Here is a 14,554-nt window from a genome sequence, read left to right on the forward strand (position 1 = left end):
GAAACCCTAAAGACCTTACTTAGGACATACTTTAATTTATTTATATGTGTGTGTGTGTGTGTGTGTGTGTGTTGCTTACGACTTAAGTAAAGTGACAGCACATTAGTAGATAACAGTGACTTCTTGGTGGTGTGATGGGTATAGTATATGATTCTCTCTACCATTTCTTTCTTACTGGGAACTTCAGGAAACTCAGTTTTAACAGATTGCTTGTAATTTGCCATTTGGTTTACTCCCCCAAATGGCCACAATGATGAGGACTGGACCAGAGTTGGAGCCAGAAGCCAGGATCTCAGTCTAGAATTCTTATGTGGGGGCTAGGAACCCAGTTATTTGAGCCATCTCCTCTCTTAGTGTATGCATTGTCTGGAAGCTGGAGTCAGGAGCTGGGGCCAGAAATTTTAACCCAGGCATTCAGTGTGACACTGGGGCCTCTTAACTGCAAGATTACTTACTCCATAATGTGTAATACTTTTCTTTGTAAATTCATTTGATGGGCAGAGAGAGAAAGAGAGCAAGTGAGCAGTTTCAGGCTCCCAACCTCTGGTTCATTCCCCAGGTGACAGTAGTGGTTGCTGCTGGGCCTGGGCCAGGTTGCAGCCAGGCACTGGGAGCTCAACCCAGGAATCCAACGTGAGTAGAAAAAGGCATCCACTCCTTGAAGCATCACCTGCTGCCTCTCAGAATGCGCATTAGCAGAAAATTGGAAGTGGAAGCAAATCAGGCCTTGAACCCAGGCACTCCACTGATAGGGAAAATCTCCAATTTTTAAAATTTTGCCATTACTTCCTTTTAGGAATCATGGTCCCAGAGAAACAGTAAATTTGTTTATAGTAGAGAAAAAGGTTTCAGCTTATCCTGTTATTCATATATTAATTCACAGGTTGAGACCTTAATTCTGGCTCTGACAATTCATGCCGTCATGTGTTGGCTTTAGCCTTTGTGTACCCCCTTTATGGATGTTGTCACCACTTACTTGTAGTAGTCATAAGACTGTATTCCCATGTTTATGTCCTTTAGCTGCCCTGTTCTCCCCAAGCCTTCACTGCAAAATAGCTTGTCTGCCTTCTACCTTTCCCCTTTTATTTCCAATTGTAGTATTAGAATTGAAGTTACGATGGTTGTTGAAAAGGAATGCAGAAGTACAGCTCATAGATATAGAGGGCTACTGCAGTAGGCTAAATAATATAAAATAGTGGAAAATGTGTAACAGATTGATAAGTTGTCTTCATTGATGCACAACTTTGACCTTTGAGCTTATTCTAAGTTGTATTAAATATAATGTTAATGCAATGTTACTATGCATCACTTTTTACTAAGAGTCACAACATGCTCAATTCCTTTAGTTTGCTTATTTCATGGTTCTCAGAACAACCAGTCTCCTCTTTCTGGACCAGTCTGAAGCAACTCAAGGAACAAGCTGTTTTCCTGGAGCCAAACCTCATTAATGGAGCTCCTGAATGGAAGCATATACTTAAAGTCACACCTGCCTAGTGTTTCTCCTCAGGGTCATCAGATTGTCACTACATGAATGTCTAAGCTCGTCCTTCCCCCCTTTAACCTCCAACTCAGATTATATATGCTTATATTTTAAATATGCATAAATAAATTAGATTTATTTGCATCTGCTATGTATGTTGACTGTTTTGTAGGGGGACTAAGTAGTATTATGATACAACTATTCTGTATAACTTGTTCCATAACTCAGTTTTGAGGTATGTTTACATTTCCCTATATCCTTTGCATTCCAGTCTTGTGTTTATACTCTACAAATTGGTTATGACATTTTTTTATAATTATAAATTAAGTACAACATCATTAAGAAAGGTTTCAGTAAACAAAGAAAAATTTAATTCTACCATCATAAGAAGATACTCAATGTTGTATTGTTTAAAACTCCAAAGAATGAGAAGCAACTATTTTAACAAACAACTTAAAAAATATTTATTTGAAACACACAGAGAGAGAGAGAGGGAGATCTTTTATCTGCTGATTTACTTCCCAAATGGTTGCAATGGCTGTGTCTAGGCCAGACCAACGCCAGGACCCCCAGGAGCTTCATCTTGGTCTCCTGTGTGGGCCCAAGAACTTCTGCTACTTTCCCAGGCACGTTAGCAGGTAGCTGGATTGGAAGTGAAGCAGCGAGGGCTTGAGATGACTTTCATATGCTGGTGTTGCAGGCAGTGGCTTAGCCCACTGTGCTACACCACTGACTCCTCTAATACACTAAACCAAAATGAAAGGTATTAATTATTTTGGTAAGCCACAGAATGTGTAATGACCTACTGCGTTATTTAAGATGATAATTATGTGTGTATAAATGAAACGCAAGGTAAAAAGTGTTGATTTTTATAAAAATGCATATGAAAAATATTGGAATGTGAATAATATGCTGCACTGTTGAAATGATGGGGGATGATTTCCTTGCCTTCCCTCATAATTTAAAATTTTCTTGAATTTCAAGAGTTTATTTAATAAGGATCCACTTAGGAAGCCCTTGATGATTCTTAGTTAATTTTTTTCTCTTCACTGTTGACTTCATGTATATACTTTGAGTTTCTTAGCTTTTTGGTGAGAGAATATTTTTTCTCAATTCTTAGCAAAAGCCTGAAGGCTCAATGTTCTTCACTTGCCATGTTGTTGACTATTATTGCTGCTTTTACAGAGGAAGACAGCGTGCTGCCTTCGTTGTGATAAGTTGGGCTGGTACTAGGATGGAATATGAGCACATGAGAAAATGATTTTAAAGTGAATTTTAGTCACTTTAAAAAGAATAGGAAAGAGTATTGGCAGAGAAGAAAATGTATCTGAACCAGAGTTTTGATAGTGAAGTTGGATTAGATGGGTATGGTGAAGATTAGAGTGAAGAACAAGAACACTAGCAAGAGAAAAGTGTGGGGACAAACTGAAATATAGGCTTCAGTAAAAAAATCTTACCTGAGAAACCTGAAAGGGGAGAATCCACTGACAGGTCAGACATACACAGTGTTGTGTGTTAGAACCTCGTTATGACATGAATCATTTTTACACTGACTTAGGCATGCTGATTAAGTCACGTCTTCATAAGAAATACTAGTTTGCCTCTTGAACAAACCATTTCTTTATACGTATTATAAATTTTGCTGCTGAGATGTGCAGCCTGTAATAAATCTTGCAAATGAGTGCTGTGGGACACCGTAAAAGTTAATTTTGTAAATGTCTTTGTTTATATGTGACTAAAACAGGTTTATGTCTATCTAAGAAACGTTTAACAAGTAAAAATGTAAATGAAAAAGGCTTGTTAGTACTGTTAGAGAGTGCATTTGTAAGTGATGCTAGCGTGACAGATATTGGGGCACTTTAGACCCTGGGCTTCGGGACCATTTAGCAACTGCCCTTGGTACTCGTCACCAGGCCCTTACCTCTAGTTTGAAGTGCTTAAGAGTTGGTAAGAATTAAGGTTTGGGCGCTCATAGTTTTAAAAATACATTAACTACTACTGAGGTGTAGTATTCCATATTTAAGCACATGCATTAAAGCAAATTATTACTAATAATTTGAAGGAATCATTTATGTTCAAGTTTTAGATCATAGATTCTTTACACCCTTCCCTCCCCCCTTTTTTGCCATATATTTGTGTTTATTCAGTATTTATACCATCCAGTTATTTTTTCCCACTAATAGCAGTTAGTTTTCTTTGAAATGTTTTTTCTTAGCTAGTTCCTAATGTCACTGGAATGATTACGATATACTCCCCTACCCCTAGAACCTTATTTGAATTGCAGAATCAGAGCACTGAAAATGACCTTCATTATTTGGATTTTGATTGGCATCAGTCATTCAGCATGCTTTCATTGAATAACTACCATTGGCCAAAGTGCTGGGTTTATAGGGGTAAATACAAAGAGAAATGGCTCTTACCCTCCCAGCCTTTGAAGTATTGTAGGAAGCAACTTCAAAAATATATAATTATGATATAAGTGCTATGGTGGAGGTAAGTGCCAAGAGTTATGGGAGTAGAGGAGGGAGTGGGCTGCTTGTTTTGACTATCCAAATGCTGACATCTAATGATTTAGTCCTTTTTAAAATTATTCACAGATGACCATACATGTGGTACTTAAAGTTATTATTAATGAAATTAAAAATTGTCAAAACTTTTAAGGAATTTTTGGAAAAGAAGGATGTGAAATGTATATTTTTATTTACTTAAAATCTATATTTGGTTAGTTTAAAAATTCCCGATATCTTTGTAATACAGAATGACATGGAACCTAGCAAAGCTGCTCCACTGAATGCATCGAAGCAAGATGGACCCATGCCAAAACCGCACAGTGTTTCCCTCAATGATACCGAAACAAGGAAGCTCATGGAAGAGTGTAAAAGACTTCAGGGAGAAATGATGAAGCTTTCAGAAGAAAATCGACACCTGAGAGTAAGTCCTGTGGATTGAAAATAAGTTGTAAATAAGTTGATAGAAATGAAAGTGAAGGAAATGGGAATAGCTAGGCCATTTTGCTCTGGTCTTTTTATCGCTAACCCTACCCCTTTTAACAGTCTGACCATGGCTTCTCAAGACCCACCGTCCTTTTCCTCAGCTGTCACCCTGGAAGCTGTGGCTGGCCTCAGCATTGTTTTGGCCCCTTTTGCTTCTTCCCTTCTTGACATTCTGTGCCCCAGCTGTGCAGAACTGTCTAGGACTTCCCTGTCCTCCACTGTAGCCACCCTCACGTGGGAATGTCAGCCAGAGATGTACTGTGAATGTAAAATACACCCTGATGTTGAAAACTTAGAACCAGGAAGAGAAACGCTTTTTAAAAATATAGTTACATATTTAAAAATTTTGAAAGTATTGATAAAATATTTTTTACTTTTTTTAAAATTTGAGGGTAGAGGTATTATTTGAGAGACAGAGAAAAGGGTCTTTATCTGCCAGTGCACTCCACAAATGGCCACAGTGGCTGGAGCTGAGACGATCCAAAGCCAGGAGCTCACTCTGATTTGGTCTCCCATGTAGGCACAGGAGCCCAAGCACTTGGGGCATCCTCCACTGTCTTCCCAGGGCATGGCAGAGACCTGGATTGGAAGAGGAGCAGCTGGGACACAAACCAGCGCCATATGGAATGCTGGCGCCAAGTCAGAGGCTCAGCCTACTACGCCACAGCGCTGGTCTCCTAATTTTTTATTTTTTACAATATGCAGTTAAAACATGTAAAATGATGTATGCAACTCATACTTGAGGCTTATATTTGTGTTGGGCAGTGTTGGGCTGAATTACTTGACAGAGCCTGTCTTCTCACTCTCACATTAGCAGGAGCTCCTCCTTCTGACTGTACGGCCCTGAAATCTTGTTCCTAACCACAGAACACATACACGTGCATTCACAAAGGCACTCCGTTTTCACCCTTTCAGTCTAGTTTTCTCCCTCCACAACAAGTAAGATGGCATTGTATTTGTCCTACACAGCTTACTACATTTCTGCTCTTATTTGTTGGAGATCTTTCTCCCTTTATTGGACAATGATTTCCTTGGGGACAGACTGTTTTATTGTCTGCGTTCACAGCTCGTGCATGTAGTAGTCATTTCATGTATTTGAGTGAATAAGGGAATGGGCTGGTGAAGGAGGACTGATGTGAATGGGGTCTGTGAATCATTTGTCTCTAACAAGTGATTACTTGGTTCAAGATCTGAAGACCTTTACATTGCTTTTTAGGCCTTGAAAGTTTTCATATCAAAGTAGATGATACAAAGGTTATTTAAGCTAAGTTCTGGGAGTTCATCTACATTTGATGATTCCTTCTGTTAAATGTGTATAGGAACTGTACTCAAAGGCGCTGTATCTAGAGTTGATGTGTGAACTCTAAAGGATTTGTGATTCGAGTTTCTGTGACTCTTCATACTCCATAGTACCTCCTTGAGGGCTGTCAAGCCTTAGCACTTGTATGGATAGTGGGAGCACTCTGTTTCCCACTCACACTCCTTGGACTTTAAGGATGCTATTCTTTGTTTTTTGCCTATAATGACTTCCACATTTTGTTCTTCTATGAAATATGTGTTCCTTAGGGTGCTCAGTAGGTTTATATAAAAAGCTGCCGATTGTCTCTTGGCTTGGAGGGGAGAAGTGGAGACTAGGGTGGCACAGGACTGGAACTAGGAAGACAGAATGGGGAGGTAGAGGACTGAGACTTTATTCCTGGTCTCTGCTCTATATTAGGGGTGGGGAGCATCCAACCCGTAAAATCTTGTGCTGTGGCCTTGCCAAGGCAACTGCAGGTGGGACTTGAAATTCAGTAAATCTATAGCAAAGTTGATAATTTTGTATGGTCTTCAAATGATGGTAGAAATATCCAAATGATCCGTGGTAGAGAAAAGATTCTGCATCCCTGCTTTCCATGGTGCTACTCTACATGAGATTTTATTTGAAAGAAAATCCTGCTATTTAAAAACCAAAAGAACATTGAAGACCACTGGCTTATAGAATTGGGTTCAGGCCCTTTTGATATTTCATTCACAGATACATCTCAGTACTACTACTTTTTTTTTTTTTTTAAGATTTATTTATCTGGGCCGGTGCCGCGGCTCACTAGGCTAATCCTCCGCCTAGCGGCGCCGGCTCACCGGGTTCTAGTCCCGGTCGGGGCGCCGGATTCTGTCCCGGTTGCCCCTCTTCCAGGCCAGCTCTCTGCTGTGGCCAGGGAGTGCAGTGGAGGATGGCCCAGGTGCTTGGGCCCTGCACCCCATGGGAGACCAGGAAAAGCACCTGGCTCCTGGCTCCTGCCATCGGATCAGCGCGGTGCGCCTGCTGCAGCGCGCCGGCCGCGGCGGCCATTGGAGGGTGAACCAACGGCAAAGGAAGACCTTTCTCTCTGTCTCTCTCTCTCACTGTCCACTCTGCCTGTCAAAAAAAAAAAAAAAAAAAAAAAAAAAAAAAAAAAAGATTTATTTATTTATTTATCTGAAAGAACTACAGAGAGGGAGAGACAGATCTTCCATCTGCCCGTTCACTTCCCAGATGGCTGCAGTGGCCAGGGTAGGGCTAGGCTGAAGCCAGGAGCTTCCTTCGACTCAGATCCGTGTTCCATCCCCAAAGCCATAGGTCTTTGAAAAGATTTTTAGCTCTCATTTCTGTGCATATTTGCTTTTAAAATCTGTGTTTTCTTTTTTCCTAGGATGAAGGATTAAGGCTCAGAAAGGTAGCACATTCGGATAAACCTGGCTCCACCTCAACTGCATCCTTCAGAGATAACGTCACCAGTCCTCTCCCTTCACTTCTTGTTGTAATTGCAGCCATTTTCATTGGATTCTTTCTAGGGAAATTCATCTTGTAGAGTGAAGCATGCCGAGTGCTATTTCTTTTTTTTCTCTTGACCAGAAAAGATTTGTTTACCTACCATTTCATTGGTAGTATGGCCCGCGGTGACCATTTTTTTGTGTGTACAGCGTCATAATAGGCTTTGCCTTTAATGATCTCTTACGGTTAGAAAACACAATAAAAACAAACTGTTCGGCTACTGGACAAATTGTATATTATCAGATCATCACTAGCAGATGTCAGTTGCACATTCAGTCCTTTATGAAATTCATAAATAAAGAATTGTTCTTTCTTTGTGGTTTTAATAAGAGTTCAAGAATTGTTCAGAGTCTTGTAAATGTTATTTTAATAATCCCTTTAAATTTTATCTGTTGCTGTTACCTCTTGAAATATGATTTATTTAGATTGCTAATCCCACTCATTCAGGAAATGCCAAGAGGTGTTCTGTGGGGAAATGGTGCCTCTTACAGTGTAAATTTTCTCCTTTACCTTTGCTAATATCATGGCAGAATTTTTCTTATCCCTTGTGAGGCAGTTGTTGACTGAGTTTTTTCATCCTTACAATCCTGTCCCATGGTATTTAACATAAAAAAAAATAAAACTGTTAACAGATTCTTGCTCGATAGCCTGTTTGTGTCTGTCGTGTCATTGAGGGGGAGGGTGTCAGGGTGTCCACTGTGTAGGGTAATTTGAAATTTATAATGCTAATTTTGCTCTTGCATTGAAAGTTTTTTGGTTGTTACAGTATTTGTAATTAAAAGTTCTCATTCTCTTAAGGAAAGCAGTTGATGATGTTTCAAGCTATGTTTGATATTTTGGGAGATCATAATCATTAGTTTGTAAAAAAATGAGATAAGCAATGCCAGGAGAATAAAAGTGCTGTACTTGTAGTGAGGTTCTCGTATGCCATGGACTGCCTTACCTTTACTCCATCCTTATCATGTTCTTCTCAAGGAAGACTTATTCTCCTCGTCTAGTAATTCTTTATAATATCTCACAATTATAGTGAAAACTAGGTGTTTTTTCTGCCGCCCAATTTGACATGTCATTTTGGCAATTACTGAGCAAGCCTTGGGAATTTCCTTTGTGACAAATGGCTTTATCCTTGACAAATCTTAACCGTGTGAAACATACTTTCAGTATAAATACACATTAGAGGGTCTGATACTTTCCTGCACTTAGTCTGATGTCATTTATTTTGTCCTAGGATAGGAAATTTTGGAGCCAGAGAAAATAACATTAACTTATCATTTGTGTACAGTCTAATTCAAGTGAATTTTGATGATTGAAAACATGTGTTGGTTCTGTAAAAGGGCACACGACCTGAAAGGGAATTTGGATTTTGAGACTTGATGTGGTGCAGTGAAGTATGTTAGGCCCAGGTGTGTACACATTTTATAAAAGTGTGAAGTGTTTGAAAGAGTTTTTGGTTGCCTTTTCCTTTCAAATGTGTTTTGAATTTGTCAGATCACATGTATTGTATTATTGTTCTATGGTATGGTATCTTATAAAAATCTCTTGCTTATGTGTAAAAGTTACTGAAAACATAAGCCATGCCAAGCTGTCACTAGCATGCTACTGCGAGTAGTGTTTCCATTGTGGTGTGCTCAGCTGTCACTCTAAACCCTCCCCTCTTAAAACTGGAAAAGCATGCCGGAAAAAAACCTCTTTCTGTTTCACCCCATAAATGCAGAATCAGTAATTCTTCAGCTTAAAGCTTTCTATATAATCAACTTTCTTGGTGTTAAGTATCAAGCTTGTTAGCTATCTAACAAATTCAGCGAAATCTCATTTTATGGGAATGCTCCTTAGAGTTCATTCTGTCCGGCCCCTTTGTTCTGTAATTGAGGAATCCGAGGCCTTACCTTACGAGAGCATCACAAGAACTTCCCCTGTTTTCTCACAAATAGGCAGCAGCAGAACTGGAACTAGAAATCTGGTCTTTCAACTCTGGCTCAGTGTCTTCTCTGGTAATTTTATAGAAAAACAAATTTGTCTTAATTTGACACGACTGAAATAATGAACATAAGATGCTATTTAATGAGTATATGTGAAAATCCCTGTCACTAGATTGTATCGCAGGCTCCTGTTAAATAGTGTCATGTATGTTTGGTTTTAGTGTTTAGGCTAGCAATGCTTCCCATATTGATAATAAATAAACCTTACAAAATACGATGTATTTTTAGGTAGGCATTTTATAAAATGCATTATACAATGGTTGGTTTTGAAGTAGGTTGTAGTCTGGGTGGTATCTTGAAAATAAAGTATATGTGGGCTTCTGCATAGCCTGAGATGCTCTGATTGTATAAGAGACTTCAATTGTATGAAATGTGATCAGATTATTTTACTACCAATAGTTAGTTTCAGAGAGTCTAGCTGTAGTAGTTGATTATATATAGATTAAATTGTTTGTCTTCATTCCTTCCATGCATAGAACTTGTTGCTTTGTCCACCTGCTTACAGGCATATGTAAGCAGGAGGAAATACACTGTTACTAATACTGAAATTCCCTTCCAGTGACCATGGCCTTACGTTCACATGGGATGCTAAATGCACTGTGTTCTTTCAGTCTTTCTGTAACTGATTTAACTTTGCCTGTTCTTGTATTTATAAGAAACACGTTTAAAAATGTGTTCTGAGTGTGTGGTATGTTAACATTAAAAAAAAATTGGAAAACTTGTATCACTTCAGAGATTCTGGTCAAAGAAATATCTCAATTCCTCCTTCATGTATCTTACTTAGCTCAGGAGTTCTTTTCAAATTGGTATTATCTGGTATGGGAATACTTTGGGATTACAGTGCTTTGAAAAGGCACCACTTTTGAAAACAAGTTTTAGCAGGTTAAAAAACCAGTTCTTACAGGGTATGTGTCCCTAAATGTAGTCTTGCCACTTCAGAATATATCCAAGGAATTATTTCCCTGGAGCTTTTGTGTGTTCCTGTTCAGTGATTTTGGTGTATGCACAGATTGAAGACATCAACCTTTAGGAGAGTAAGGGAAAGATCAATGCCTAGTGTATGGGAAAACAAAAGCAGCAGGTAAATAAGTGATCTTTATTTCCTAGCTTTTAAGGGAAATTATGTGAATAAATAAACTGTTTCAAAACGTGGTTAAGTGTCATTTTCCTTTCAACAGTTAAACAACATTTGTTTCCACGGCAATAAAACAGTCTCGTCTGGTAGGCACTGATAGCCGGGTTTTGGGATTGGGACCAGTGGTTTTTTTTTTTTTTTTTTTTTTTTTTTTTTTTTTTTTTTTTTTAAGATTTATTTATTTGAAAGTCAGTTAGAGGAGAGAGAGAGAGAGGTCGGTCTTCCATCCATGGTTCACTCCCCAGTGGGCTGCAATGGCCAGAGCTGAGCTGTTCTGAAGCCAGGAACCAGAAGCTTCTGAGTCTCCCCTAAGGGTGCAGGGGCCCGGAAGTGCAGTGGCCGGGACTCGAACCGGTGTCCATATGGTACGTTGGCATTGCAGGCGGCGGCCCTGGGGACCTGAGTTCTGACAGCACAGATTTGCTGGTATAGAGGAAATGGGGGCAGCTGCCCTTTGAGGGTGTGTTTGGTGGTCCACTCTTGGCAGCAGCCCTGCTTTCTGGAAGTCCTGTGCAGGGAAAGGGGTACCTGGAGACCGGCCAGCCAGCTTGAATGCATCCTCAGCCTGTTCATTCCCACCATCCCGTGTGCAGAACACTTGAACTTCAGTTGAGCAATAAATATGCCATTTACATTAACTTTGAAATATTCATTGAAATATTTGCAGAATTGAAAACTTGGGACTAAAGAAAAGTTTTGTCTTCCTCTGTCACTTCGATTGCAGCTTATTAAATCAGTTTTGTGCAGTGTCAACCACTATACCCACTTGGTTTATTTCCCTATAATGTTTAAACAATTCTAATAGTGTTTTATTTTTTTCTTAATTGTTTATTGAAAACCAAGTGTTTAAGTGCAAAAGTGCTTCATTTTTACGATCACTTTCTTAAGGCTGTGGGCATTTAATATATCACGCGTAGCCTTATGAGCACGTGTCTTTAGAAAGGTTCTTGTTTTTCAGCTATTCCTGTATATAACATTCAGCTTGAAAAAAGGGTGCAAACGGCCCGGCGCCGTGGCTCACTAGGCTAATCCAGCACACCAGGTTCTAGTCCCGGTCGGGGTGCTGGATTCTGTCCCAGTTGCCCCTCTTCCAGGCCAGCTCTCTGCTGTGGCCAGGGAGTGCAATGGAGGATGGCCCAAGTCCTTGGGCCCTGCACCCCAAGGGAGACCAGGAGAGGCTCCTGGCTCCTGCCTTCGGATCAGCGCGGTGCGCCGGCCATTGGAGGGTGAACCAACGGCAAAAGGAAGACCTTTCTCTTCTCTCTGTCCATTCTGCCTATCCAAAAAAAAAAAAAAAAAAAAAGGCAAGGAACTGAATAGTTGTGTTTTTAGCAATGGGAATCAGCTACGGCAGTACATTAATGCAGAATGACCTTAAAATAACTGATCCTTGAGCAGCACCCCGAGAAGTAACCTAGTTGTTCTGGGGGGAGCAGTTGAGTAGCCTTTTTAAAACGAGTCATTTTCATTTGCAGTCAGACTGCTTGTTAGCCCTTTAAATGCCAAAGACAGATAAGAAGTAGACTTCAACTTTGTCCTGCGGTACAGGGAAACTTCACAATTTTTTGTTTACTTTTCTTGTAAAATAAATTGGAGGAGTCACCTTTAGGTATTGCTTAATGCAGAAGCTGCCTTTGTAAAGTTAATAGTGCCAGGACAACCAGTGAAGGTTTTTCACTTGTAAATATATAGGAGCTGTAAGTGCAACAGTAATAAAAAGTTGAGAAATTGTATGGACTTCTGTTTTAATTAATGTTTGGCAGACATGCAGGGAGATCAGTCACCCCAAAAATTTGTCACGAATTTCTTAAATTATGAGTGTAGGCTGTTTCTAAGTATGGCATGATTTGCGAAGAGCTTACCTCTGTGTGCCAGGTGTTTTGTGTCAACACACTTAGTCTTCAGGGGGATCTTGTGAGATAGGTGGTTGTTTACCTGGGTGGTTGTTTACCTGGGTGTGAGGGGAGGGGGACAGGTTTAGAGGTTGAGCTTGCTCAGGTTTGCACATGCGTAGATAACACAAGGCAGTTGGCTCTAGATGGTCTGGTGCTGAGCCTGTGCTGTTGACTTTTGTCATCCATCAAGTCAAATATTACCTCTTAAATATGGTGATTTTGCGATTTCTTTGATTCTACCATATAGACTGTACTGATAATTTGAAAAGTTTTTGTGTAGGGAATTTTCATCTTAAATTTTCAAAGGCTTTTCTCCCCTTGTATCTCTCAAAGTGAGAGGAAACAAACCAACAGTCTCAGCCTCCAAATCCAACAAATAGGAACATTTCTAATTAGAGTTACTCAGGTCATAAAGGGTGGCCTGTAAGATTTATGGAAACGGCTCCTGTGGCCTTCAAGGCTGGAAATGAGAGTGTGACCTCAGTCTTTTCTGTATAGTCCTCCAAGATGGAATCATTATTTAAAGCAGGTGTTTTTCAATTGTCTTTATGGCCTGAATTCTTGATATTGTGTAGTTCTACAAAGGACAAAAGATGTTATATACTGACAAGCGATATATCTTGCGGTGGGTTGGGAGAGGGAGAAGTTACTGATATAAGTTTTAAGAAAATGTGGATTGAAATTAGAAGTAATGGCAATGTGTTGTGTATTTCCAGAGCAGTGTGTGTTGCTGATATTGGTACAGTGCTGTATTCCAGAAGTAGAGGTTAGCAGTTAATGTAAAAGGTTTCAGTATAACCTAAATACTGGGGAGGGCAGGTTTGCTTTCTTTGGTGTTGTCATGCAACTTGTATATCCTTAATGTATGTAATCTGTAAATACAGAAATGCGTATCGAGCAACTTTGAATTAAATTTAGGGCGCTGTTTCACTTGAGAGCTCACAACTTTAACATGTTTGAGAATCAAAATTATTTGCAAAGTTATTTGGATACTTCTGTGTATCTTGCCATCAAGTTTTATGAACTCATTGGAATAAAATTTAGATTTTCTTTTAAAAGATTGATGATTATGTTTAATGTATCAGATGAGTTGTCTCTTGAAGGGAAATGCCACATAGTCTTGGGACCCTATGGAGTTCTTCACCAGGGGATGGGTCCTAATACACTTTTCCAGAAATAACGGTTTCCTCTCAAGATACATTCTGCAAAGAGAAATGGCTTCGGCAGAATATTTTTAATGGGCTAACGTGCATTGGTGTAGGTGGTCAGTGAAACGAGATGTTCGGGGACTGCACTGAAGGTTCTCAATGTGAACTTTGAGATGCTAGGAACTTGTTAATTAACAGTGTTTGCATTGCAGAGTGATAAGAGGGGGCAGTTTTCCTTCAGTGTTTAACAAGCCTTGTAATCTATGCACATGGTTGAGGAAATGAATCCACAGATAATTTTAAAGTAAATTATTTCCACCTGATACATTTTCTTTTTGTATTGAGAGAATGAGGTGGACTTTCCATCTGCTAACTTATCCCCCCACCCCGCCCCGCCTCCCCAGATACTTCCAGTGGCTCCCGGGATGGCGAGTGGGGAAGCGGGATATGAGCCCAGGAGTTCAGTCCGGGTCTCCCATGTGGGTGATCATAGAAAACTAACCACTTGAACCATCCCCACTGCCTTCCCAGGTCTGCATTAGCAGGAATCAAGAGCTAGAGCAGACCATTGAACCCAGGCGCCATGATAAAGAATGCGGGTGTCCTAACCAGTATCTTAACCACTGGACCAAACACCCACCCCCTACTTTGGTTTCTAGTTCCAAAAAGTACATTGCAGATGCTTGTAGATGAGCTGTGGCCTTCGGCTAGTGTTTTCCAACCCCACAGGAGTGCGGAGCTAAGCTAGGTGACAGTGCCCACAGAGCAGTTTACCCCAACTTGGCCACATTGTATTTTTCCATATTTACTTTAGATCTTTTCTTTAAGGAACAAATCATCAAATAAAAACAGCTTTTTAGCCCTTCTCTGGCCACTTTTCTGTCAAACGTGACTGAAATGGATGTTAGCTATTCTTGTTCATGTTTCTGTTGTGTCACTACACGTGTGTGTATTCAGTCTGTGTGCAGTGTATGTCTAAAATGCTAACTCAATATTGCCCTGCTATAACCTTAATTGCCTTGTGTCTTGTGTTACACACCACTTTCTCCTATGCTGTATCGGCTTTGGACCCCTTGTAGCAGTGTTTCCTGTTGCTGCCAATGCTGGAATTGAGATTTTGACACCAGCCC

General features: G+C 40.0%; 1 protein-coding gene across 2 annotated transcripts in view; it reads left to right on the plus strand.

Moving 5' to 3' along the window:
- VAPA (VAMP associated protein A) overlaps window positions 1-7,913 on the plus strand; it is a 44,809-nt gene extending 36,896 nt beyond the window's left edge. For both annotated transcript variants that reach the window (XM_002713574.5, XM_002713573.5), the window contains 2 exons: window positions 4,238-4,411; window positions 7,146-7,913. In XM_002713574.5, the coding sequence (XP_002713620.1) occupies window positions 4,238-4,411; window positions 7,146-7,304 (333 nt within the window). In that variant the 3' untranslated portion in view covers window positions 7,305-7,913. The remainder of the gene's footprint in view (window positions 1-4,237; window positions 4,412-7,145) is intronic.
- Window positions 7,914-14,554: the final 6,641 nt, after the last annotated feature.

This window comes from Oryctolagus cuniculus, chromosome 10, assembly GCF_964237555.1.
Source record: "Oryctolagus cuniculus chromosome 10, mOryCun1.1, whole genome shotgun sequence".
Classification (NCBI taxonomy): domain Eukaryota; kingdom Metazoa; phylum Chordata; class Mammalia; order Lagomorpha; family Leporidae; genus Oryctolagus; species Oryctolagus cuniculus.